General features: G+C 44.9%; 1 protein-coding gene across 1 annotated transcript in view; it reads left to right on the forward strand.

The window, feature by feature from the left end:
• The window catches only part of BRF1 (BRF1 general transcription factor IIIB subunit), a 184,475-nt gene that overhangs the window by 105,489 nt on the left and 51,432 nt on the right, over positions 1 to 27,554 (forward strand). The window contains exons 8-11 of the mRNA XM_075426926.1: positions 5,297 to 5,423; positions 6,987 to 7,026; positions 7,116 to 7,208; positions 7,909 to 8,187. Coding sequence (XP_075283041.1) covers positions 5,297 to 5,423; positions 6,987 to 7,026; positions 7,116 to 7,208; positions 7,909 to 8,187 — 539 coding nt within the window. The remainder of the gene's footprint in view (positions 1 to 5,296; positions 5,424 to 6,986; positions 7,027 to 7,115; positions 7,209 to 7,908; positions 8,188 to 27,554) is intronic.

The following is a 27,554-nucleotide window of genomic DNA, read 5'->3' on the forward strand; positions in this document are numbered from 1 at the left end:
CTTAAGCGTTTGCAGAATCAGGGCTTTAACGTTTATACCAATGAATTTGTGATAATTTTAAATCTCTGTTTTGGTGTGAGCAAATAAAAGCCACTAATTCTAAAGAGTGCTTGTATTTAGTACAATAAATCTTTCAAGGTACCCATTCTTTAATACTTAGAAAAAAGACAGAGAGTTGCCAGCAAATGAGGACCATAAATTATCAGTCAGCAATTAATTTGCAGTAAATGACTGTGTGTGTATGCTCTTAGTCCCTGGCAAAGAGAGGTGAAATGTATTAACGTAACAATGCAGTGGAAGTTGTTTGAGTGAAAATATTTCTCTTTACAGTTGCATTGGGCCGGGGACACAGACAGACTAATTTAGCACAGCTCAGGTGATAAGTTATAAGTTGTAAAACCACAGTAACTGGATCACCTTTTATTTTGCCTTTACCTTTAGTAATGAGATACTTATTCATATGGGCTTTAAAAATACTGTTTTTATATTGCTGCAAGTACATGTGAAATTATATACATGTACAATGATGGCATATAAGGAGATTACACTTCTGTTTATTTCCATACTGGTGGATACTGGAAAACTTTTTTTTGAGTCATGCAGGAAGCACTTAGTTGTTATTTCTGATACATGTTCTGTATGAAGTATCACTTTTAGGGTATGTGTTTACATACTTACAGAAATAGTTTGTGCGTAAACGTTGTATGGCTTGGAAAAAGTGGGGAGAGAAGGATGATGCAATATACTGTTCAATTTGTACCATAAAAATAGTGATGGTTTGCCACATCAGTGCGCATTCTGAGGGTGCAGGTTTAGAGTGGCAGACAGCACTGATGAACATTAAGTTAAAACAGTGGGGATAGACTGCAATATTTTGGTATTTCACTAAGACACAAAAGTTAATCCCTTACTTTTCCAGAGTTTGCAAATGTTGGAGTTCCCAAATCAGCTGATCTATTACTAGAATATTTGTAATTGATAAGATAGGATTAGGTAGATATCATGTTAAGTTATTACTTAGTTTTAATTATATTGTCAATTTGGGAAAAATCAGGGGAATTTTGTTACTACCACCAACTTATATTGCAATAAAGCTTTTTCATGTGTTTCTGCTAACAATATGCCAATATTCAGCTTAGTGGTTTTTTTTGTTTGTTTTTAAATCTATTAATAAAATGTTTTAATTACTTTAAAAAGACCTCTCACAACAGGTAACTCAAAGGCTGACTGCTCGGGCTCAATTTCACGTTCACTCTTTAAAAAAACAGTTGTGTCTGAAGTTAAAATTTGTTTGCGTTTCTGTACAGAGGTCCAGCACAAGATACCTCTGTTTTATGCTGCGTGCTTTCTAGAGCGAGGTGCCGAGTGTGTACCGTTGGATGGTGGCTGGCTCACTGGACATCTCTGTTTCTCTCCGAGCTTTGCCAGCAGTTCCAGCTGCTTTTCCTCTCTTCTTCGAATAGGGAGCGGAGGCCACTGTGGCTTTTCCTAAACAGTCGCTGCTTAGAAGTCCCTCTTGGACTTTGAACTTGGATTCCTGAAACGTTTATGAGTTAGACTGCAGAAGACCTTGTGCTTCTACGTGCTTTGTCGCACCCCACCACCACAGAATTTCAGTTAAACATTGAAACCAAGCAGCTAGCAGCACATCTTTTTTTTTCCTTTAGCTGTAAGCTGGATTCGTAAGTCTCCACTGGACAGTATCCCTGAAACAAAACAAAGTGAAAAAAACATTGCTCCTAACTTCAAAATGACTGACCCATTTTCCCTTATTGGGAGCTAAATTAAGTGTGAACAGAATCGATTTGCTGTTTTGTGCACAGAAGTGCTTTATCAGAAGATGAGGTGTGGTTTTGTCCATAAACGGGTGGAACAAAAGCTGTGGAAAAGTTTGGCTTTTTTTGAAAAAGGGTTGGGGTTAGGGGCAGATGACACCAAGCTCTGGAAAAACTTTTCTCCGGGGGGAATTTGCTTGAAAGAGATTGCTGTGAGAAACTGTAAGAGGAGGGCTTATACTGGAAGTTGAATCTCAGCTTCAGCTGTAGTAGATGCCTCTACTTCGACTATAAATAGAAAATACTTGCCTGCCAAATTTCAATTTTTAGAGCCCTTTTGAATTTGTGCCAAGGAAATAATATCTTAATTTGTATATCTGTTTATTTTCCTCCTTCTGTGCATAACTTGAAATGGCAACTCTTAATAGATTTTTTTAGATTAACAAAAGTTGCAAATGAACTTGAATATAATTTTTATGTGGGACTTAAAAAATAGCCCGTAGCTATTTTTTTTTTTCATGAGGCCACTCTCTCGTCCCTGAAATTGTTGTGCTTATAATTAAGGTTGCATCAGTTTTTCTTAGCTGCCAAACTAATGTTACCTGGTTTCGTACGTTGTAGGCTGCTGCGTGCATCAGTTTGTTGCCTTGGTGGCAGGTGTCCAAACACTGGATAAAATTAAAGAAATGTTTAAAAATATGCAGACAGGATATCAGCCAATGTAAAATGTTGAGGCAGGCAAGTGGTTGGCAAATGCAGGTATTTATTTATATCAAGTTAAAGGAGATAACGTTGAGTGAGCAACTCGCTCTCCCACAGGGATGATGTTCAAGCTGTGATCCTGCCCATCAGGGGTGGTTCTTCGTTTCAGGAGGAAGGCTAGAGCCTTGTGGCTAACACCGCTGAGAAGTGAAGAAACAACATGCTGCTCGAAATCTGGGCTTGGCAGCAGGCTGTGCCTCCACCGTCCCGCTGGTAGCCCTCACCGCTGGGTGGTCAGCCCTCACCCATTTAGCGTGGATCGGGGCTGAGGAAGAGGAGGGCACGGGCGTGGGGCTGGATGCTGGTGGCCAGGTCATATGGTCGAACCATGCCGTGCTGTGGGTTGGAGCTCCTTGGTAGCACCACCAGTGAACACGACAGAGCCCCCTGCCCTGTCCTAGTGCAGATGGACTGGAGGTCTTAGCAGAGATCCCGCTGCCATGCCAGCTCAGGGCTGAAGCTGGCGCGTGGGGTGAAGCCCGTGCCAGCTCCCGGCACGCTGGCTCACCCTGGGCTGTCGTCTGATGGGTGCAGGGTACGTGATGTGAGTCACACGGGACAGTGGACGAGGAGAGGGACAGATGGAGCCTCAGGTGTCCGCAAGGAGACGTGCATGGGATTAAATGCTGAAACCCAGGCATGGTCATCTCGGCCCCAGCCTTGCTTCAGGAGTGACTGGTTTTGCTACTGGGGTGTTCTGTGTTGCTCCACATACCTGGAGGTGTTGCTGTTTTGGCTGGGCCCTGGGTCTGGCTGCTCATCTCAAACTTGGAGCAAGTGTGGGGTAAACAAACCAGGTGTCTTTGCCAAAGTGGGTGTGGGAGGAGAATAACTTTTTAATGAGGTGAGGCTGCTTGGGAGGAAAAGTCTTGCTGAAGTGGGACTACCTGTGAGTGCGTGATTCATACATGGAGAGATGGATGACTGCAGTTTAATGGTGGTGGCTGGGAAGATACGTGCTCCCTAAGTGATGCATGGATTTGGCATCAAATGAATCCTGAATTAAAATAATAATAACAATGCCTAGCCAGGTTTTTCCTCTCATCTGATGCATGAGGCTCCCTCCTGGAGGGTGGGTAATGCGTGCTGGAAGCCCGTTAATGCAGAGAAGGATTTCTGGTCTGTTAATTAAAAGCTGGTTGCTGCTGCTGCCAACAGCATCCTCCTCTCCTTTCCAATTTGATCTGTCAGAGAGGAGGAGGGAGCTGGCCCCTGGTACTCTGAGGGAAGGTTTTGGGCTGTCAGTCACTCTCAACTACGTGGCTAATCTGGGACTTTGTGGAGATGCCTGAGCTCCAAAAGCAAGACTGGGTTTCAGAGGCTTTCTTCTCCTCAGAGAAGAAATGGACTCGGGCCGGCACAGCTGTGCGTGGGCTCCGCGTGTTGGTTTCACACAGCGCTGCCCGGCTCGCCCTGTGCCGCTCACGGCACGAGATGCCGCGCGTGGCCGGGGGACCGGGAGCAGGCTGCCGCCGGGCAAAGCGGCCTGGAGTCACGTCCCGCTGTCGTGTCTCGCTCCTCAGTTTGTAAACAAAGAATTACAGGTACTGATGGGATATCGGGAGAGAGCACGGTGAGGGGCTCTCTGCTTTGACCCTAGAGTCGGTTGGAAACTGAATTTCTATCCTAGAGAAAATTCCTCCTTTGGAAGGAGTTCTGCTGCAGTCGGAGGCAACAAAGAAAACCATGACTGCGTTTTGGGGAGGAGAAACGCTGAAGGGTCCTGTGCTGGGAGTACTGAATCACCATTTTTAGTTTCCTAGCTTTGCAGATGGAAGCTGTTGTCAGCTTTGCTTCCTCTGGAAGATGGGAATATTCCAGTGAAGCAGCTGCAGGCCCATCATTGCTGTTTTCCCGTGGAAAATGTTGATACTCTTAAAAGGGCATTTTCTATCAGAAAAGCATTCTGCCAGACATTTCCTGACCTGGCTTTGTACTGAACCTTTTGTCTCGCTTGCTCCATCTGGAACATGGGTGTGCTCATTTTTAACCACCTGTGTAAAACGCTGAAGTTTGTGGATGGAGTTGTGACAACGTGGTCTCATTGAAGATTCAGTTCCTTTGAAAGATTCAGCTGCTTTCGTGGCAGTTCCCCGTGGAGCTAGTCCTATCTCTCACATAGGTAGAAACTTTTAAAATGCAAACATTAAACAAATACAGAGTATATTAATGTAAAATTACATGCATTTGTCTATTCCATCTGTGCAATGTCCAGACGGTCCCTTTATTTCAGTACTGCTTCTGTGTGTCCTGGGAAGATTACTTCTTGTCCCTCTTCAAGTCTGCTGAAGATCTGTAACTTTAACATTTGCTTTGCATAAATTAATCATGTTAACATATCAGGAGTATTTTTGAGTGTACTCCTAAACTGTGATGACAGATACTTTAGTTTGGGAATCTGTTTTGTTGTAGCTGTTGATAACAAAAGCACCCAGACAGGAGGAATGAGCTGTGCTTCTCGCCTCAGTTCTGTCGGTCTGTACTTAATTGACTGTAGTGGCTGTGGTATTTCTGTTCAGTCTTTGTTCGTCAAAAAAAGGGTGTGTTACATACTCTAATAAATCAAAAGCTTATTTGTGGTATGAAAAGGTACTGTCTTTGCAGCAGATGAAATAATTAGTATCACTTCAGTTTTAATGTATTCTGCATATGAGCCAAAGTTTCTAAAGATGACATGTTTATTCTGTAACTTTGCAGTTTGACAAATTTTGTTACTTTTAAACACATTCTTAAAGATTTTATGGTGGATGCTTTGGCAGGTTGACAGAGTTTGAAGATACACCAACAAGTCAGCTAACCATAGATGAGTTTATGAAGATTGACTTGGAAGAAGAATGTGATCCTCCTTCGTTTACAGCTGGTCAAAAAAAATTGAAGATACAGCAGGTGAATTCTAAATCAGATGCTCTCTGTATCTCTCTCCTCTCTTCTCCCCCTGTATATTCCTTTTTGAGTCAGTTAATACTAAATCCTAACTGATAAGCCTTGGATAAGGTTTAGTTACATTTATTTTCAGGTTCTTAAGAGAAGGGTGAGCATTAGTGCACGTGATACCCGTTAACTAAAGGATATTTTTTTGGTTTGCTGGCAAAGGATAGCTTCCCTGTTTAAAAAAAAAAAAAAAAATTACATATATATAAGCTTGTCTCCTATATAATTTTTGCTCGCTCCTCCAAAGAGACGTGCTCTTTCAGATATGTAGCTTCAAATGTAGCTTTAAACATCCCCTGATGGGGGACTGAAGTATGTCTGCCGTCCCAGGCAGCCGCTGCGGGAAGTACAGAGTCCTGGCTCAGGTAGTGGGGATCAGGACGTCTGGGTGGCCGAGCGCAGGAGCACCAGCTGGGCTTTGGTGTTTTGTAGGATACCAGTGTTCAGTGCTCAGCCCATGACTGCTGTGTTGTGGGTGAGGGCTCAGCCCAGACGCTCCCCCGTTTGCAGGCTGATGCGCTGTTATCTCCTTCACGCTGGCTTTCCTGCTGCGTGCGCGTTTCCCTTCTTGTGCCCTGACCTTTTACCGAAGCAGCAGATCTTTTTGTCCTTACAAAACTGGAGCCTCTCACGTGACAAGTTGAGCTGAGCTTGTGGCATGGAGGTATTGAGTAGCCGTCCTAGTGTCTGCACTTCTCTTTTATGTGCTGTATGCACTCTTCTGCCTTGGTTAGCAAGGATCGGGATTGCAAAGGCGTAAGCTTTCCAATTGCATCAGCAACCGTGCACTTTTCTTAAGGTGATAGCCATGGTCAGGAGAAAGTGCCATTACATACAACTTTTTTTTTTCAAACACATGTGAAAACAATAACCCAGTTGCTTTAATGAGACTGCTGGGGGTCTGGTGTGGTACAGCACCTGCTTCCACAGAGATTAGTTCTCCTGGGGCTTAATTTCTTTACAAAGCATGAACTAAAGCTAGCACCAGAGGAGGAGATTTTACTATTGTCATAGTTAAGTCTTACATTCTTAGTTTTTCAGGGTTTTTGTTTTTACTGTTCTAAATAGGCCAGCATTTAAAGGTCTGTAGGCATGTTTATGATCTTCTCAAGAGCGTGCCAGGTGCTGTAAGTCAGTCCTTCACTCTGCCATCACCTGCGTGCTACGTCTGGCCCGGGGCACTGCCATTTCAGCGAAGTCCTTGCACTTGCTCACGTCTGCGGGCACAGTCATAGAGTCCGACTGCTGAAGAATGGGGCCTTTTATTTGCAGCTTGACAGAATGATGGTTCCTTTTGAAGTAGAGAGATGGGCGTGGTAACATTTGAAATTGGTCAGTATTTTGCAACTTGTCTGTCTTACCTGTCTGACACTATAAAGTAATTTGACTTGGGATTCGAAACCTGCTTATTGCTGTTAAAGTACACCTCAATTCTGTGTCTCTGTATGCAGTTTACAGACAGTAAAAAGTTGGGTTTCCTTAGTAATTTCACATTTATTTTGTTTATTTTCATTTCAGCTTGAGAAGGCGTTATCAAAAAAGCTGGAGGATTTTGAAGGTAAAAGTTGTGTTTAGTGTAACATGTCACTCATTTGTTCAAAATTACATCAATGATTGCTGAGTTTTTTTTATATTTCAACACCACAGGTGAAATATCGAGCTATCAAGATGAAATAGAAATTGAATTAGAAAACAGTAGACCGAGAGCAAAAGGTGTATTTGCGAATTTCACTAAAGATGGTAAGTCTATAAAGTCTTGTGACTAGTTAAATAGTAATGGGTACAGATCCTGCAGGCAGTCTTAAGTGTATGAACTTTATTGTCATAAAAGTGGTCATATATATGCTTGAGTAGTACAAGATCTCTCTTGTGTTGGGGTTCTCTCTGCCACTTAGCTGGTTCATGTATTAGCCTTCAAAACAACTACATTGCTCATTACAATGACAGTTCGTTAGTGATTTCAGTTGTTTCTCTTTGCTGGTGCAGTATGAGCTTGTCACAGGCACCTAAGAATGTTCCTTTTCATCACTGAAAGTGCAGTGGACCAGTATCTGGACCCTTCTGTTGCCGAATCCCTCAGTTGACTAAGCGATCTGGAAGGGCTTTGTGTGGGTTGAACTGGCTATTTTTCATTTGTGATTGTACCAGTAAGTAGTTGGCTTCTCCTGCAAAGCCTTTTTACCTGCCGTAATTTGGTAACACAATACTTGTATTTTAAATGATGACTGTATTCACAAAAATACATTTTAATAGTCAAGGTAATGAGTTTGAAGAGCATTTGGAAACTCCATGCATTCATGCATTGTACTTAAAAGAATAAAAACCTTTAGAGAAAATTCGTAGAAGAAGTACACAGTATTTAAGTGAGTGCCTCTGTATTTATTTAGTTTCTGTAACAGATGGTGTGCAGTGATCTGCTGGGGGTTTTCTTCTGTTACAGATTCTATAGAAGATAATACCTCTAGTGTAGCTGGAGACGAGGAGGCAGAAGATGAGGAACTGGAAGCAGCCGCTAATCACTTAAACAAAAACTTTTATAATGAACTTCATGATAAGGATAGAGTAAAAAAAAATGGAGATGGAGAATGTGAAAATGGAAATGAAACGCTTGTAAGACCACCTGCACTGGAATCCTTGCTCGGCCCACTCCCCACTGCAGCTAGTCTTGGCATAACAGAGTCCATAAGAGAGTGCATATCCACTAAGGATCAAGAGCCTGGTAAGTAGGAGATCAGCTCAGAGTGGAAACTGGAGACGTGCAGCCTGTTTGGGTTCATTGTGCAATTTCCGTGTGTCTTGATGGTTACTGTGGTAGCGATTCTGTGAATCACTGTAATACCCAGGTACAGGAGCTGCGAGGCTGGATGGGACCAGTGGCCTTGGTTGTGGATGTTGGTTGTTGGTGCCTGCTCCTCAGGAAGCTGCAGGAAGATCTGAAGTGCCTGATTATATTCTGAAGCCTGAGAATGTGTATCTGTTAGTCAAGTAGATTTGCAGTCATATGATAGCTGATGGGCATATTTCAAGCCATGCAGCCTCAATTAGGAAACTGGAGGAAGCAGATTCCTGTAAATATGACTGGGAATTAAAACACAAGTATGAGAATTTTAGATCAAGGCAGACTTTCTCAGGAGACATTTTACGGGAGTCATACATGATGCAGTCTGTCTCTCTGAGAAGTTTTACAAATGGCAAATATTTAATGTGTTTGTAAGAGGAAATAACTAGTTTATGCTTTTTTGTTTGGTGTGTGTTTTGGTGGTTTTGCTCCTTTTTTCTGAAAACCCCCAGATCTATCTCTAACATACAGCTTTGTGTAAGTACAGTAGACTGATCAACTAAGGAAGCCATTTGTGCCAGAGCCATTGAGGCAGACAGTACTGCAAATGGCCACTCGTCCGGGCAGGTTTGTTTGCTTGTTCTTATGTGTGCTTGAGCTTTATGGAGATGGCTTTTTTAAAATTCCTTTTGCATCTTTATGACATTGGGAATTTATCTAAAAGGCATTTTATTCTTTTTCTTTATTGCAGTTCATTTTTCTGTCATAAGACACACCTGTACAAATCTCGTTTGTCACCTTACTTGGGGGGTCGATGCAGCAGAACATTTTGTTCTGATGCTAATTTCTGTTCAACAGCACCTACTTATAATAAGGTACTCCCTGCCTCAACAGATGAACTGAATATGTTCAGATTCTTATTGTGGTAGTGTTTGCATCCCAGCAATGTAGCAGGATGATTGCACGTTTATATTTTGTGCAAACGAAAACATACAGAAACAGTTGAGTGGTTTTGGTTTTGTTTCAATTACGATTAAGAAAATGCATAGCTTATGGCTCATCTTTCTCTTGGAAATCAGTGGTTCATGTCGAAGAGAGGTCAGTAATGGCTAGAAGCTGTTCTTGTCTGGCTAGCCAGTGACCTGTAAAAATGAGTTCCCAGTGATGGACGCTTCTCGCTGGCACTGCTATTGACCGTTGTAATGGCCAGGCTGAGGACTGAGTTTAAAGCTGAAACAAAGCTGGTGTAGCCAGGTGCGATGCTCTGAGTCGGGCTTCAGGCAAGTGGGCAGGAGAGTGCATGGCTACTCATGCTGTGGCTTGTCTGCGTTTGCTGTTTGTTTTTCTTTCAGAAGTGGAGGATGTGCCAAATGAACTGAATTTCAAAACCAGATAGACTTCAGTATGTTCATTCTCTTTTAATGCCTCTAAGAAATCATTGTGGGTGTTTGAACAAGTACTTACTTTCTTAACATGTTGTGAAGCTCATAGGCCAAATTACTCTTTCGGTTTTGTTTTGATTGTAGATCCTGCACCAAAAATTTTTTTCTTTTTTTTTTTCAGTGAATCTGCTAATTTATTTTTATAATTTAAAAGTTTTGTGTGGTCAGATTTGCTTTGGTTGTGTCTATACTGCGGGGTAGTTGTGCTGGGACGCGGTTCCCAGTCTCCGACCCTTTGCCATGCGGTGCCTGCATGATGCGGGTGCATCACCCCCCTGAGGACCTGGAGCCTGGGTGGGTCTGGCAGATGGTCTGGGAGGTACACCTGGCTTGCAGTTGGCGTGCTATTATGCAGAACAAAGAAGACCTCTTTTTAAGATGCCTCCCAGTTGGTCACCTGTGCGTCTTAGCTCTGAACCCCGATGAAAACCAGTGCAGATGTTTCTGTCACCTCAGGCAATGGTGTCTCAAGTTCTGCCTCACAGTTCTGGGAAATCTGTGAAAGGTTTGTACGCGGAGGTAGTATCTTCTTCTATCAGGCCAGCTGGTACAGCTGTAAAAATTAGACAATTCCCAGGTTTCTGAGCCCTTGTTTAAGTCTGAAAAAGAAGTGGCAGTTTTCAAAACTTACTATAGTCTGCGAGCAGTTGCTCAGAGTTTAATTAAAGATGGCACAATCGTAGATCATCTTGAAACAAAAGTAGTTGGTACCTGTGGAGGGAAGAGGAAAAGATAATATAATTTACCGCATTTATCTGGTGTATTTGAATTTAACTTACTGTAATTTATATTGTGAATCTCAGCTGGCCATATGTTTGCTATGGTATTTCATGTTTCAACACCTAAGTCCATTGGAGAAGGGAGAGTCATCATAACATTGCATCCCTAAAGTGACATTTTGGTCCTTCTCCACAGCTGTGTAAGTCATAAACCAGGAACCTTTGCCTTCCATCAGCCCTCTCCAGCCCTGAGTCATCTTCCACTATGTGGGCCACCTGGGTGAGGTTGGGCTGGAGACCGTAGCTGGAATAATCTTGTATCTGCTGGGCTCCATGTGTTGTCAGATGGGTTAATCGTGTCCGGTCAGTGCAGCGGTCGGAAACAGCATGCCTGGTGCTGCGTGGTGAGGATTCCCAGCAAACCCTCGTGGGGATGCACTGCGTGGTTGGGCAGGTGGCTATTAAATAGGAGCTCAGCAAGCAGGTGCAGTATGTGTGCAATGTTTGACCTCCTTACATGCAGGGTATCTCCTCTCCTCTCCGTAATGATCTCTTTTCCTCAAAAAAACCCTCTGCTGTAGGTACCTTCTACAAAATCTTTACATTAGGCTTGTGCATGTGGTAATTCAGTTCATAATTGCTTACATCAGCTGCTTTGGGAAATCTTCCACCTTTGTGCTATGGTGGCTGCAGCAGCAGCAGAAGGTTTCTCACAAACTACTTATGCAGATAAGACTTCAGTGCAGAGCCCAGGTATTAAGAAAAATTTAGTGTATTTTTGCTCTGCTTACAATTGGTATTTGAGCAGTGTGAGTTTGTCTATATGAATGTTTTATGGAAAGCATAGTATTTTAGCAAATTTGCATTACAAAGAGAACATGTATGGTACTGGGTTAATGAGTCTGAGGCAGTGAAGTGCTCAGAATAAACCCTACATTTGACTATGTTTTTTCCTACAAAGTGTATTAATTTGCAGAGACATTTAAGCTGAAATCTGTTTGAGTCTTTGCAAACTGCTTCTTTCTTATTCTTCATGACAAAAGTGCTTTGTAGTGAGATCTTGGTTTCAGAGATGGGGATGGGGTACACCAGTCTGTCCATTTTCCTGGCCGTGCAGCATCCACCCCAGCACCCTCTCCACGCTCTACGTGTTTCTGATTCTGCAGTTCCTCAAAACAGGGCACCGTTTCCTTCAGCAGACTGCCACAGTCAAATACCATGGACTTCGTTCTCTAGAAATCACATTCTTCAGTGTCAAATTTCCCTTTGCAATTTATTTTTATGTCCCTTTTATATCAATTCAAATAACTTATCATCTTTCTTGGCGTTTCTGTCCTTCTGATGTTTGCTGGCTGCCGCCCCGTCCTTCCCATGTCATGTTGCTGGGCTGCACGCTGCCAGTTCATCTCTGCTTGCCACATAAATCAGAAGTGGTAAACTTAATTCTGGCCAAGGCTAAAAGTGAGGAAGGTCTGATAATAACAGAGATAAAGGGTGTAAGTTACCGACTGACTTTATGCAACTTTCCTTTCATAATCTAGGTAGTGTTTGAGACCTGGTTTAGTTTTTGTTTTGAATCAAAATTCACATGCAGCCATTTAGGGCAGTAGTTTCAAAGGAGGCAGGTGAAGTGAGTGGTAACATGCTCCTGCATGTCCTCACGAAAGTGAGCGGCTTTTACAGTGAGAAATCACCGTGCATGTACCATCTTGTGCTTGGTTAGGCAGCCAGCTAACTGCCTTCGCTGCTAATTTCACAAAGAATACATGAGAAAGGTTTTGTGCTTGTCCATAATTAATAGTTTGCTCATTTATTGCTCCTTGTATTTATGCCTCCATTACTGCTGCCAGCATAATCTGACATGAGCTGAGGTCGAAAAATGTTGCCATTGATTTCTGTGGGTGTTAAAGACCCCATGCAGGCTGTGTTCATCGATCGAATAGTCGTCATCCCGATGTACCAGTGCTTTCCAACATCTTACCCAAGGAGGATGTGCAAAGTGGCTAAAGGGGAAGCCAGACGAGACAGGGGTGGGCTCCTCCTCCAGCAACTTACTCTTTTCCTCTGAATTTCATCCCCTCCAGCTGCCAGCTCCCGCCTCGTACTTCGTCCTGACCCTGAGGCTTGCCCGATCCCTCCGTGGGCAGACTCGGCTCCCTCACCCAGCGAGGAAAAGCACACGTGTGCGTGATCCTCATTTTGTTTGGGCAGTGGCAGACAGGCAGTGCCAGCGGCGCTGTGGGTGGGGGAGTTCGCAGAAACGTGATGATTCTAGCAGGGTCTCGGCTTCCCTGGAAGGATGCTTCAGGGCCCGCAGGCTGCAGACGGTTGGCAAACGGCTGTTGGGTGGCCGCGGGAGCCGGGGAGGGTTGGTCACCCCAGCCCGGATGGCTGCGTGGCGGGGGGCAGGCTCGCTGCTCGCGCCATCGCTGCTCCGTCGGTGCGTGGGTGTTGATCCCTTCTGTGGGCTGGTTTCTTCTCCTAGCATCCTCCTTTCTTCCTCAGATTTTGTCTGAGTAGATCAGTGCCAACTGTTTGAAAATATACAAGGGTATACATGCATAGAAAAGTATACAAAAAGATATAATCAGTAATTAGAGAGAACATTATGAAGCCCTATTAAATCATAATTACCGCATGCGCGAGAAGTAAAGCTGCTGAGTTTAGCGCTAATTGTGTTACATATGCAAAGTACACTTGGCCATCAGTGCAAGCATGTGTGTCCCCATCCTGATCACTCTTCTTCTGGCTCTGGCTTCAACAGTGTGGTTGCTTTTGTGGGTTTAAGCCCCACCAGTGGAAATGAGCGGTGTGCGTGACCTACTCGGTGCCACCTTCCTCGTGCCGTGCCCTCCGAGCACTTTTGAGAGTTTGATCGTTGTCTCCGTCTGCCGTTTGCTCACTGGAAGAGATTTTCTGTGGCAGGACTAGCCTTCCCAATTTTGAGATCTAAGAAATAAAACCCCCGATACAAGCTACTCTTTTTACTCCAGCCTCTATATGCCTATGTTGGGCAGTCCTGATAGACTGTATCCCTGATTGAGCCTTCATTACACTGTTAATGAGGTGTGAAGAGCTTGCTGCAGCCAGCGTGGGAATAGGAGAACACCAGCTGCTTCCCATGCAGTTTTTTGGTACCTGAAGTCTTGGATATGAATCACAGATGACATGATTTTCTTACTTGACTGTGTACATCGCTTGCACACAAGTATTGCGTGTGCATGTGTTACTCCAAAATCTGTGTACATATTTTTTCATGCAGGATCTTTGCATTTCATTAAAGGATAGGAATGCTATAAATTCATTCCATATTCATGCCTTAACTGGGAAGGTTAAGGGGTGAAAACTAATATAGTTTGGCTGAAAGATTTCCAAACAAATATAGAGACGAGTTTTGGAGAGAAACCTGCAGTTTGTTAGAGCCATTGGGGAGATAAATTTGAGTGAAAGCATAAGCTGAGTAACGTGGATACGTTTTTAGAACATTTGTGGATGTCTTAAGAATTTTCCAAAGGGTTGGTTTATCAGTGCAGACGCCCCTTATAGGAAAACGTGTGTCGTTTTTGTCAGAAAACTTGGTCAAGAAGAGCTACCCCAGAGTAATGAATGCTGTAGCTGAGACAAGGTACTGGAGAGTGGGGTATGAGTTCCTGATCTGAACGGAGCAGACCCATCTCCTAAACCTTACGTGGCCATGTCCCGTGTGAATGAATGGCCTTAGCCCCTGGCTGCCCAGCCTGGCTGAACTGTTATCCTGACTGTTTGGGGCGGGGTGGGGGTGGGGTGGTATCTCTTTATGCCCTTCTTCTCCCCTCCCCTCTCTTCTTTTCTTTCTTATTTTTTGTTTCATAAAATTTTGCTCTGGAATGGGAAATGTTTTAAAATCTTTAAGAGCTTTTCCAGGGTTGGATTTTTTTTTGCCTGACTCCTGCCTCATCCCGACTTTTGAGTGGGCAACGTGTCTTTTGCTGTCTTGAATTCCTCCAATAAAAGCGTGATGGAAAATCAGCTTTATTTTCAATTGGAGTAGCGTAAAAGCTTTACACTGCTCTTTGATGAGGCTAACCAGCTGCTTAAGGCCTCGTCCTCCCTTGCTTGAGGAAAAAAAGGTGAAAAATCCGCTTTCTCCTCTCTCGCTGCTTCAGCTGGCTGATGGCCTCAGGCTCTGTGGAGAAGGAGGCGGCAGCATGGCTGTGGCTCCGGTTTGGAGATGCGTGGCTGGGGGACGAGGGTGAATGTGCCGAAAGGGGTCTGGCATGTCGTTCTGCATGTTGGTGTTTGACATGTGTGTGCTGCTGCATTGATACTGCTTTTGAATGGAGGAAGGAGAAGCAATCAGCCCAAGCAAGTTTTTATGCATTGTTTTCCCTTGCGTTCAAGGGAAGTCCAGGTCTGCCATCATCTGCTCTACCTAGGCTTAGGCTTATGGAGGTGGAAATGTCCAGGAGCAAAGAGCTGGGCAGGCAGGCAGACGAGGAGAAACTCAGCTGGGGCTTTAGAAATGGTCCTTTTCCTGTGCCTCAATAGCAGAATTACAAAAACAGTTGTTCCCCAAATACTATGGGAAGATTGTGTTTGGTGGTTGACTTAGATGCCTTGGCATTAGTAGACACCAGTCTAAGTTTTTCATGCTGTTGGGGCTTCTTTTCAATGTTTTCTCCTGTCTACATTCCCGAGCATCTGAAAAGATGCTGATTCTCAATGTGGGAGATACTTTCAGGGGCATTTGTAATTGCTCCCATCTTTCCAGGGGCTGACTTTCCAGGAACCTGGGGAAACATAACCATCTCAGGGATCACTGCCCTGCTTCTAAATCTTGGTTGAAATAGGCTGTGGATTAGAACAAGACTGGGGGAGGTAGTGTTGGGGGGTGATGATGCAGACACTTACAGGCACACAGGAAACCTGGCTAAAAAACCTGAATAACTCCTTTCTAGTGTGAGAATTATATGATATTTCCTTTCCTGCACCTGCCAGAATTTGCTGCTCACAGTTATTTGGTTAGGTGGCCAGTTTGCAGAAGAAACGGACATTCGTGTCCTGCCCTTTTGCCAAAAAGAAGGAAAACTCTTTCACCAAAAAGCTCGCTGAAAACTGAAATTGTTCATTAGAGAGCTGCGGAAAGTGAGATGCGTGGAGGCTATGGAGAGGACGTTAAATTCACATGGAAAGCTACCCCGCTCAGGAGGATGTTATTTGAGCAATTCATCACGGTCTCTGAAATGTCAGGAGTGGAGGGTTGGGTTCGGTTCAGGGAGGCTTCATGGTCCCAGTTGTTATGGAGAATAAAGACTTATTAACCTAGGTCAAGGAGCCGCAAAACATGCTCTTGGAAGAAGGAAATACAGTGCAGAGAGATTTGCAAGGCTTAGCTACTTTGGGTTTAATATGATGGGTAATAAATCCATGTACAGCGCTGTGGTGGATCCTGACCACTTTGCGTTTGTCTTGCATCTTCTGGAAAAGCTAAAATAATCCTCCATTTCGTACTTTATTTTCTGTTGGTACAGGTTCAGCTGGTAAAGGCGATACCTGCACACTGAAAACCCACCCTTTACATGGAGTGCTGTTTCTGCAAGGTTTTAGGATTTTTGTGTAGCGGTTTGTTGTTTGCTTTTGTTTGGTAGCTTTGAATTTAGTTTGAAAAATTAATTCCTATATCCCCTTAAGGATTAACTTCATCACACCTCTACAGACTTCATCTGTTTTGGTTGTTGGTCTGCAATCCGTGGGACTGTCACAGTAGTCAAGATAAACGTGTGTGCGTGGGTTGGACTGTGACTTGTCCCTTGTAATTAGGGATTTCAGCTATGGCACTACAGACTGTTGATGAAAACAGTCAGGAGTTGAGCCTTGTATAATCGTAGTTTGACATTTTTGGTTTGCTAAATGCTTTCATAATGAAAGTGGATATAAATGTTGACACTGTTGGCAATTTTGGAACCTGAATTTTACTACTTCTGATTGCTTTTGAAAGAATTTGCTTTTCAATGTTACTTTAGGATTGGTTCATTTATTAGGTCTTTTATTCTTGTGTGACAATGAGATAATTGCTATTTATTTTTTATCCTGTATGCAATTATAATCAAAGCAGCTAAATATAGACTCTGCTTTGACCTCAAATCAGAGTGACCCGTCAACATGAGGCCACTGTACTCTTCAGCTCTTCAATTTAAATTTTTTTTGCATATGCACTCACCAGAATGCATTCAGTAGGGCTGAAAAAATTGCATTCAGAGTTTTCGGTGTTCATTAATTGCAGTGGTGCAAAGCTGTAGAAACCAGCAGATAAGACCAGCTTTGGGTTGGTTATTACTAACAGAAATCGTGATGTGTTACCTAGGGTTGCGTGGGCTGTGTTGGGTCGAGGGTGTCTGAAGCAGTCGGAGGAGGAGGTGCCGGCAGGCTGCGTGGGGAGGGGTAGCTGCAAATTAGGGGTGGGAATTGCATAGAGTTGGTTTTTTGCAGCCAAGTTTTGCTAAAAGGAAGCAGAAAATATTTTCATCAACTTTTAAAGTCAGCAGTTTAAGGCTCAGAGTTGGTGTTGAAGCGTATGTGTACACCTAAGATTGTAGAAGTTGTTTTCTGTGACGGAAGGCCTGGACATTTACTGCTGTGTTGCAGAAATAAGGGAATGAGTATGAAAGAAGAGAGACTAAATAATGCTGTTAAGTAGTACCAGGAAAGAAATTCAGAGCAAGAAACAAGGCTCTTGAGATAAGTATAAACGCAGAAGCCAGAAGTAAACAGCTGTACAGTGGGTGAAGAATACCATTTTTCAGCAAATTTGCTACTTAAATGCCATGTTTGATTTAGTTACGGTGGGGAAGCCACTGTGTGCTCACAGATGGGAAGGAAGTAAAACAGTGCTCCTGTGACCAAACCGTTAACACCTGTGTGGGAACCAGGCGAGTGACTGATTTTGGAAGTTATGCTTAATGGTCCTTACTAAATTCCTGCTAAAGGTAAAAAATGCCAATCCACGTTACCATAGAAGTCATGTATTGAAATGCAGCAACATCCAGATTGACATGAAGCTGTGTCACTGGTGGTGTGTTCTGGCAGGGCTTTCATTAAATAAAACATACTTCAGTGAGAAGTTGCTTTTCCGTGAAGTCTCTCTGCACTTCAAGCCAGAGTTTTTTGCACACAGTGGGAGTGCTGCTTTCCGTGCTTCCACCGCGTCTCACGGCTCTGTCGCTGCTGCGGAACTAACGCAGAGCTCCTGCGCTGAGCTCTTCCCCAAGAGCAAAGACAAAATCCCTGTTCTACACTGCACTGGTTGAATTTGAGTTTTAACGTGGAGCAGGTCTGGCGGGATGTGATGTTGCGGGTGCTACTGGTTGAGGTTCAGCCTGGCTCATCCCCCTCCTCTCCGCTGGCGTTAATGCACGTGTAGTTGCCTCCCTCACCCGGGTCTGTCAGAAATGTCACGGGCTTGTGCAGCTGTTTTTAATAACAGCGTCATTTTGACAGACGGATGTCACAGCGTGATGTCTTGGCTGGTACAGCAGCAGGCGGGAGGGAGGGAGGGAAGGAGGGAGGTGGTACCCACCGTGGAGGGAAGGGGCACAGGGCTGAGACCAGCTCCCCCAGATCAGCTGGGGTTGGAGGGTCGCTTTGGACCATGTCTTTGCGGTGGCAAAGGCCGTATATTTTGGAGGCTGAGAGTGGCATTTATGCTCGCACTGAGGTGTCGGTGCTGGAAAGGCTTTTATGATCCACCGGTGAGCAGGAATGGGCAGCCTCGGGTGTGCTGTGGCCCAGGATCGTTTGATACGCAGGGTCTTTGTAGAGAGAGTAAGGCTGATGCTTGAAGTTCAGCTCCAGAAAGGCACCACTCGGAAATCTGGGAGCAATGAAGGAGTTTGGTTTAACAAGGTGGGGAGGGAATTCAAAAAGGCACGTTGAATTCTCTCCTGAAAAAGCCTTCTTTAAATTTAAAAGTTTATTGCTTTATCTCGACTTTCAGAAAACTCGCATGAAACTTTCTTGCCTTTGAAAGCTTGATAAGAACTCTTGCAGTACTTTGACTGAAACAGAAAATTTAATAGTGCGGCATTTTGAACATGGAACGATGTTTGTGGGCGAGTAATTTAAACAGGTACTAATATGAAATGGTGTTGTACTTGAAAGGCTACAATCGGCGTACACATACAGACTGGGTGGAATGTCACTGGGAGCAATAAAATCCAGGGAGCCTTCATGCTGCTTTCATTGCAAACAATTTTTATGGTATGGCCTGCGAAGCAATTGAAATGCAGAGAGCTGGCACATCACTAGATTGATAATTCCTCCTGCTATTTACAGCTTATTCTCGGTACAGATGTCCCCAATTCTTTCTTTCTATCACATTAAAGTTTCTTGTCTGCTTCAATTTCATGCCTGCCTCAAACATATCATTTTTTGAAATTGTCCCTCCATTTTTTTTTTAACTCTTTTTAAGTTTATATCACATGAAATCTAACTGCTGTTTTTTACCCTACGGTTTACACTTAAACTTTTAACAAGCTCATTTTTAAGAACAGTCTTTCCTTGAGAGAGCTGTTGGCTGATCCATCAATAATTACGTGGTAATAAAGCGCCTGTGTAAAAATGGCACCTACGTGCCGAACAGATTGGTTTGCAGAGCCGCTGACAAAGATGAATGTTTATTACATTTTGCTACTTTTGGTTCGGCAGATGCAAGACAGCTATTTTCTTTTTGGCGTAAGCATCACGAAAAGTAATTTCCAATTGTGGAATGTTTATGATAATAAAGATGTATAACTAAGAAGAGCCCAGACTGACTTTCAAACACCAGCATGAGTGCTGGTAATTTAGAAAAAAATAAACCAGTAACATTTAATTTCTTTACGTAACATATTTTTTAAGCAATCACTGGGACAACACAGAGGGAACCCTACAGTGTCATGTAGTTAGTCTTCTGAATTAATTACTGTTGTATTAATTGTTGATTCCACAAAATTTGGCAAGTTTCCTTGTTCTCCTCGCTACTTCCAAAGATTTCTACTTTTAATTTTACTACAATACGGAGAAAAATGTAGTCCCTGAAAATAGCACGAAAACCTAAAACGGTTGTTTTTCCCTTTTTTTTTTTTTTTTTTTTTTTTTTTTTAAGTGCCAGTACAATTAAGGCTGTAATTTAGATGATTTTGTATTGTTCAAATCTGTCCTCTTCTCTTGGGCAAAACGTGGCATAACATACTCTAGAAGCTTTTGTGGGCGGTAGATGCACAGTCATTTTGGTCAGTCAAGCTGGCTGACTGCAGCGTCACTGCCGTGATGAAATTGTCTCTCAGTAGCAGCTGAGAAACACCTTGAGAATTAAACTTCTGTGGATGCAGACGCTGGGATCCCTGCCTCCGCAGCCTCCGGCACGGTCTCTTGGTACTCCTTCGCTGGACTTCCCCAGGGAGGTGCCGGTGGGTACGGATGCCTTGGCACGGCCGCGCTGGCTGCCCGTCAGCGGTGCCCTGGCTAGAAGGTGCTTGCATCGACTTGCAAACCTCTTCTGGGCAGAGGCCGAATGTCACGGGTTCTCTGCCGTTGACTTGGCCTTGTCTTGGGTCTGTTACACCCAGTTTAGGGTGCGGGGTGCAGCTGGTCCTGCCCCCGAAAGGCCCTCGAGTGGGGTAGCTCCAGCGGCATCCCCTGCGTCCCTGGGGACGATGGCAGCGTGGAGGTCCACCTGCCTGGTTCATCTCGGCAGGAGGCGAGGAGCTGCTCCGCAGACCAGTTTGCTGCCACAGCCCTCAAGTCGCTGTGGCAACTTCTAGCTACGTCAGCAAACGCTTTCAACCCAGATCATTCATTTCAGTTGGCAGTCGCTGACAGTAATGTTCCTTTGCTGGGCTTTATTTTAGCATTTAAAGATTTTTAGGTAGATTTTTTTAAGGGAATTGCATGGGAGTGTTTTGTCTGGACTTAAGTAAGCGCTGCTTTATCTTGCTAGTAAGATTCAAAATCTTACTCTTTCGGGAGACGGGGCTTTTGTCTGTGCAGCTGGCCAGCTCTTCCCTCATCCGTCCCTTCTGTCAGCCTGTTACCCCGGGCTTATTTCGCTGTACAGTTTATGATGCTTAAGTCTGTTGTGGAAAGAGTTCACCTAGTTAAAACTAACCTGAAGAACAATCCATCCTCGACTTACCTAAAGAAGTAAAAGAAATAAATAAAATGCAAATAAACATCTATTCTGTAGGAAAAGACAGTAGATATGAATTTGAAATGATGATCTGGTAGGTTGTGTTTCATTTTGTAATGAAATAGTAAAAAGTTATCCAAAGCTTATTTTTAGGATGTAACTTTGTTTTAGCTAATTCACAATAAACTTTACTGATTTCAAAGAAATCAATATTCCACTGAATGCTGAATGCGTTTAAATGAATTGGTGCATGAAATGCACATCCCTCTTTCCAAATGGGCTGCAGACACGCAGTCATGTTTCTGAGAATTGGTGCCATAACACAGTATGTTATGGTGAACTTAGATTAAGCCGCATGGGAAAGCATCGTTATTCAGTTAATTAAAGAAGAACAACTTTGATACTATGCCATACGCTGTAAATAGAATTGGGTGCATGGCAGAAAGAGCCATGAATCCTTTTAGTGCATGTGAGACTGAGCCATGATTTGTGACTTTCTTCTTGCCTCTGCAGTACAGTGTTAAGTAGAGGCCTAATATGTTCAAATAAAGAATTAATTACATGTAATGGGATGCGGGACCTTATCTTCTCCAGTGCTCTCTTTGCAACGTGTTACCAGTCTGCCTGGTTTTCAAGACTTACTGAAATCTTTCCAAACTCATCACTTTGCTCTGCATCTAATCAACATTTAGGCAGGGTCTTTTGTGTGCCTGTACCCCAGAGGGTGGCAGGTTGGTGAGAAACTGTAAAATCAGCAATACATAACCTAGCTAAAATGACATTAAATATAGTCCTGTTACTTATATAAACTTTATGTACAACAGTCAGATGTTGAGATTAATCAGTATGACAGGTTGTACAAGCATATGGCTGGCCTTCCTGATAGCCATTAGCTTGAAAGGCTGGCTTTGAAACCAGCTCCATTATTTATAGGTGGATCATGCTGCTGGGCTTTGTCGGGAAAAGGTTATTTCTCCAGCTCCACCGAAACCTCCTGTGCACGGAAGTGCCTTTTTCCACCGTTCCTGGAGAATAAGACAAATTATTCTTCAGGAACTTCTCCACAGCTTTCTTCTTTTGGAAAGTTGTGGTGTCAGAGGGCATTCCAGCGCTGTCGTGATGGATCTCAAGCATATGGAGTACACATGCTAATTATGCTGTGCTTACGGTTCAGTCTATCCAAATGCCAAGGCATTGGGGCCTCAGAGCTGCTGCAGGCAAAGTATTAAAATCCTTCACCGCTGTCTGCTGCGCATCTGGGAAGAGGTTCGCTGCAGTCCCTGAAACATCTGGGGAGAGGAGGAGGCACAAATGCGCGTCCTCTCGAGGTGTTTGCTGCAGTACCTGTGCTGTCAGCAGCAGGGCTGGGCTGCAGCTTGGCCAGATGACCAAGCAGGCTTGCTGTGCTCCGCTGTCACCTGGAGCCACCCAAGCAACGCCTGTACTTTGCGGAGATCCTTGTATGCTGCAGATAGTTACCTGAATGGACACAAAAATGCCCTGGTCCCTGGAGCAGGGCTCGTATGTGAGCTCTGTTTGGGTTCAGGCAGGACAGAGAAGTACTTCACCACCTGCCTGTTTCTCAGCCGTTGGGCATGGTCAGAGCCAAAAAGGAAGCGCTTCATCTAACGAGACACAGCGTGACCTCCGTGGTTTTTATTTAAAAGCGTGGTCTGTGCTGGCTGCGGCCATCTGTTGTGTAACGGACTGATACTCACACAGAGCTGCATTTCTGTACCTGCTACTTTTTGAGAATTCAGACCCATGTCTCTTACTTCCAGGTTTGTTAACCCCAACTGGTGGTCCCGATCACCGAACCAGTCAGGGTCTTACCTGTGGGATCTCTCTCTGCTCCACGTCTCTGATAGTCCTGGTGGCATAAAACACTGCCCAGTAGCTGCTCTGAGTCCTTTGGGCCAGGTTCCCACCTAACGCTTTGTTTACAAAGCTTTTGCTGCTTGCAGGGGAATTTCTGCTCTTGCCTGTTATTCTGCTGCAGTAATAATAAATAATAATAAACTTTTACCTTCTCTTTCACCTCTCCATCTCTGTAATTCCCTGCTTACTATTTCTCATTAGCAATGAAGGAAGGAAGAAGCTGGGTAAAGAAATGAGAAATTTCTTACCTGATAATTTTCTTTCAGCTAACAGCTTCTCACTATTCAGCCCGCCTGGACAGGGCGGTAAATGGCCAGGGTACAAATTGATTTTTTTTTTTCTCCTCTAAATAAAGACTCAGGTATATAATTTCATGCACTATATTGCGGTGTTGTCTTAATGCTAATAATTGCCTGTGGAAGCATTTCTGTAGTCTGGGTGGCTTTTGGTGGCCGGGGCTGAGCTTGTCACCAGATCTACCGTAGACCAGCTCTGAACGTCAAAGGAGGAGGTAGAATTTAGCCCACCTTTGCTGAGACACGGCAAGGGTGATCAGAATAAAATGATAAGTGGAAAGGTCAACTCGTTCCTCTTTCTCACTCTGAGTGATTTCTTTTGCTAGGCTGATTTTAACCTGGAGCAGTCATTTGGTCCAGGTTGTGGTGCTGGGAGCAAGAGGAAGACCGCTTCTTCAGCGGGAGAGCTGAAGGGCAGGTTAACGTGGCTGTGGGTCTGTGGCCTTTGGATGCCCAGCGCTGGCCGGAGGTGGGGAGCTGGGGGTGGGAGCGCAAGGGTAAGTGCTGACAACACTGATGGGGCGAGAGGTGTGCTGGAGTTAGGCTTCCTCGTGACGGTTCAACCATTTGTACTTCTGCCAGAGGAAAATTGCCCTAATATTTGGGCCATCATCTGAGCGAACTGTGACTTTTCAGTGATGTCTTAGGAAAATAAGTTAGCTTTGCTTTTGAGTTCTAATCAGTCAAATTAGCCTTCAGATGTTGTATTGCGAGTCTTCTCACGTTTTTCCTGGGTCTTTGTAGCTTAAAAACTCTGTGTGTGTATATGGCTGTATATATTGAAAATTTTTTTCCTGGTGGAACATAAATTGATTCATGATTTTTTTTTAAAAAATAGATAAAAATAAGCCAAGCAAAATTCTAGGATTTGCTTTTAAGTTCTCAGTAGTGCAGAGCTCCCCGTCTCGTTTTATTTGGCGCAGGGAGGGCGGCACATTAGAGGGGTAGATTTACTTCTCCATAAAACATATGTCCTTCTGCCGGGGCGGCTGAGCGCCAGCCAGGCAAGGAACCTGGGCTTGCAGGGCCGGACAGCAGAGCGTTTAGTGCCCACAGCAAGACCTGGCTGCTTAACCACTGAGCTGCAGTTGCAGAAATGATGCTTCAGCAATTAAACGTGAAACCAGCTGTTCCCTTTATGGCTCGCTCGGGTGTAATGTGCTCTTGCTGTTTTACACAGAGGTCTGGCAGCCCGGGGAGAGTGAGCTGGAGGCTGATCTGAGCCCGGCTGCCTTTGCTGGCGACTCCCCAGGGTGTATCCCTGCAAGAGATACGGCAGCGCTTTGCCCTTGCGGGGTTTGGACAAGGGAGCTGATTAAGATGCTGGTCAGCTCTTCTCCCTGGCCTCTCCCTTTATGTAGACTGTTACTGGTGGATACCCCTGCAGAGGTTGAAGAAAACCGCAGAAAATACAGGCCAGAAAGCACCAAAAAGAAGGAAGGGTGGGGGAAGGGAAAGGAGAGAAAAGATGCCAAGAACAGCATAAAAGGCAAAGGAGGAAAATACAGCAGGGAATAGGTGATCAGATGGAAAAGAGCAATAAGCAGGAGAAATCCGTCTTTGTAGTCTCCGTTCTATAAACTTTTAAGTTAGAATCATAGAATCGTAGAATCATGAAGGTTGGAAAAGACCTCTAAGATCATAAAGTCCAACTGTCAACGCAACACCACCATGCCTGCTAAACCATATGCCGAAGTGCCACGTCTACACGTTTTCTGAACACCTCAAGGGATGGTGACTCCACCTCCTTGGGCAGCCTGTTCCAACGCCTGGCCACTCTTTCAGTTCATAACTACTCAGGCGGGTGGGGGTGAATACGTGGATGGTGAGCGCGTTGCACCTTCGGCAGGAGGGCTGTGATCAGTCTGCGCACTGCTAGACGCAGAGATCACGAGTTGGAGAAGACTTGTGCCGATGCATGGCAGCTCGTACCGTTTCTGGGCTTTGGAGCTGACAAATGTCATTTATGGTAGCTAATTAGTTTGTTTCCTGATGAGTATTTGTCAAACTGTCGTTGATGGTCATTGGTGTCATCAGTGAAAAACCGATTTTGCCATATTGTTGAGAGCAGCCATTCTCTGAGCGCTTGGTCATGGCAGCAGGGCTGAGAGCTTAAAAAAGAACGACGAGTTACATCAAGTAGGTTCTATAAAGGATGCGCTTTTTCACTGTTTTCAAAAGGTGTTGGGGGGACATGAACATTATTCCAGGAGAGGAACATCAGCTGCTGGTTTAGAGGACAGTGTCAAGATGTTCTCCAGTTCAAAAGCTTAACTTTCAGCTCTATTTATTTTGGGAGGTTGAAAGGATTTTTTTCTTAAGGGCTTTTTTATATTGCTATGTAGTTCAATAAGCATGAGCTTACCTTTTTGAAGAAAAATCTTCAGAATCAGAAAGGCATTGTTTCTCTCTGAACTGTTTTTGTACTACCTGCTTTAAAAAAACATATATATTGCAGGGAGGATTTCTGGAAAGAATGGGGCAGTTAACTGTTTTTCAGATGGATTAATGTTTAAGTTAACGAGTTTCCATGTCTGTTAGACTGGTGGTGCAACCTTTAACTGGATATAAACTGTGTGGATGCGCTGTGGTTAGATCTTCCCTGGACTGCGAGGTGAAACAAGAGCATTTGTTGCAGTGCGAAAGTGCTGCCAGAAAAGTGGCAGGGCGGTTGGTGGAGTTTTTTCCCAAATTGAAATGTAATTTATAAAAAAATGTGTTCAGTATCTGAGAAAAAGTTCTGTGGGAGGTGGCTGAGTGTCGGGAAAGCTTTTCTCATGATTCATTCCCATATATCATGAAGCACACACATGTGAAATTCCGTTCCTGCAGTGGGTTCTGCGACCGCCGTACGAAGGCGGGTGATGCAGGAAAGCTGTCGGATGTCAGTCAGCTGCTGCAGGACAGGCGGGGCCCCTGGACCTTGAATCTCAGTGTGGGGAAATAGAGACGCGGGCACTTAATAAAGAGGGGTTTGTAGTTCTGCGCCGGGTTAAGGTCGAGTCTTGTAGCAAAACCTCCTGCTGCCTGCAGCGACGTGGACAAGCCTGATGCAGTGACTGCAAACCAGCCGGGGCTGATCCCGGCCCTTGTTCCTCTTTGCTCTCTGAGAAAGTCCTATTCTGAGCAGATGGGAGTGAGGAAAGAGCTGATGAGCTTGTATATCCCTGCGTTTGGACAGGCTTGGCTTGCACAGCTGCTCTCTCGTGCTTGCAATAGTAGGATACGTAGCAGATGTGCAGAATTTCTTTGGTTGTATTAGGTTGTGTCTTTTCCTTCTTTGCCCTTCATTTGCACCCTGTCGGGCTTTGCCTCTACACTTCTCGTAGCCCAGGAGCGAGCCTTGCTGGGGAGAAGGGGCTTTGCTCTGCGTGGCGTGGCGTGCTGGCTCTCTCTGAAGGAGCCAGCGGGCTGGAGACTTGGCTTGGGCGGGAGAGGACCCCTTCACCTCGCCTTGGCAGAGGGAAATAATAAAGCAACAGACTTCCTTTATGCTGTGTGCGTGGCCTTGCGTGCTCCGTATGCCGTCAGACCTAAATCCTGGTGTCGAACTGGCACGATGAAGGAGTAGGATGTAGCTTTCAAGATGGCTTCAGGTACAATAAAATAAAACATTTTCACTTAAATACAAGTGTACATGTCACGTGTTTTGTGACCGTATTTTGTCAGTAAGTGCAGTTAGTTTTTCTCTGTCCTTACGTTCTGTTCTCGTGGTGTGCTGCTGTTAGGCTGGCACATGATGATATTGCCAAAGGTGACCGGGGGGAAGCCGAGCCCTCGGCAGTGTGGGGTGCACGCTGTGGGATGGGGGCACAGCGGGGCCGCCCGCGATCGCACAGAGAGATACCTCATCCGGAGCAAGGAGACTGGCAACAGCTTAAGGCTGCTGAGAGAACCTCCCAGCCTGCTCCGGAGGCTCCTAGCCCGGTATGAATAAAACCGGTAGCGTGCCCCGCTGGTGGGGACCCACGGACTCTGGGTGCAGCTTGGCGCGTGGCGGGTTCGTTTGCACACCCGTCGATCCTCGCACGCCGCGCTGCTGCCGCAGCACTTTCACATCATTTCTCCTCCCTAACCTGATGCTACGGCACTGCGCCGCCGCCGCTCCCCTCCCGGTTACCCACGCTTAACGACTGTTCTATTCACGCCCCTCTGTAAATCAGTTATCTTCCCCTCCAGGCGGGTCCTTGTCCCCTCTGAGCAGCCAGTCAGTTATATTCTGGTGCCGTTGTGCGGTGCCTTTTCTGACGCTAAGCTGCCGCCCTGCCTTCGTGCTCGTTGCAGCTCCCGAAGCAGCACCGACACCGCTCATCAGATTTAGCTGCAAAAGCATTTCTGCCCGCCGGGTTCCTCTGGCGATCTGCGGGGGTTTTCTGCAGCTCCCGTCGGTTTGAATCCCTCCCTGGAGAGCGGCAATCAATCCCGCTATTTCTGATGCCCCGCGCTCCGGGGCCAGGTCGTTTGGTTTGTTGCTTTTTGTTGGTGAAAATGCCTCTCCTGGCTACTTTCAGATTTTGCTGTGCTCCAGCTCTGAAGTGTTTTGCAAACGCTGGGGGTGCTTGGCTTCTGGTGTGGTGCTGAATGGGTGGAAGAGTTCTTTGTTTCAACTCTTTCGGCTTTTTGACCATGACAAAGCGGTGCGACGGGCAGTGTATTTGCTGCATGGGACCAGAGCACCCAGCTCCTTCTGCTGTATCTGCTCCGGAGGATTTCCTGGGAAGTGTTCAGCCTCCATTTCTGTCTGTAAGGAAATCCTCTTATCTGGGCAGAGCAATAAATAGTGCTGCCTCCTGTAATAGAAACAGAAAAACACATTCTTCACGTGGCT

This window comes from Opisthocomus hoazin, chromosome 7, assembly GCF_030867145.1.
Source record: "Opisthocomus hoazin isolate bOpiHoa1 chromosome 7, bOpiHoa1.hap1, whole genome shotgun sequence".
In the NCBI taxonomy this organism is placed as follows: domain Eukaryota; kingdom Metazoa; phylum Chordata; class Aves; order Opisthocomiformes; family Opisthocomidae; genus Opisthocomus; species Opisthocomus hoazin.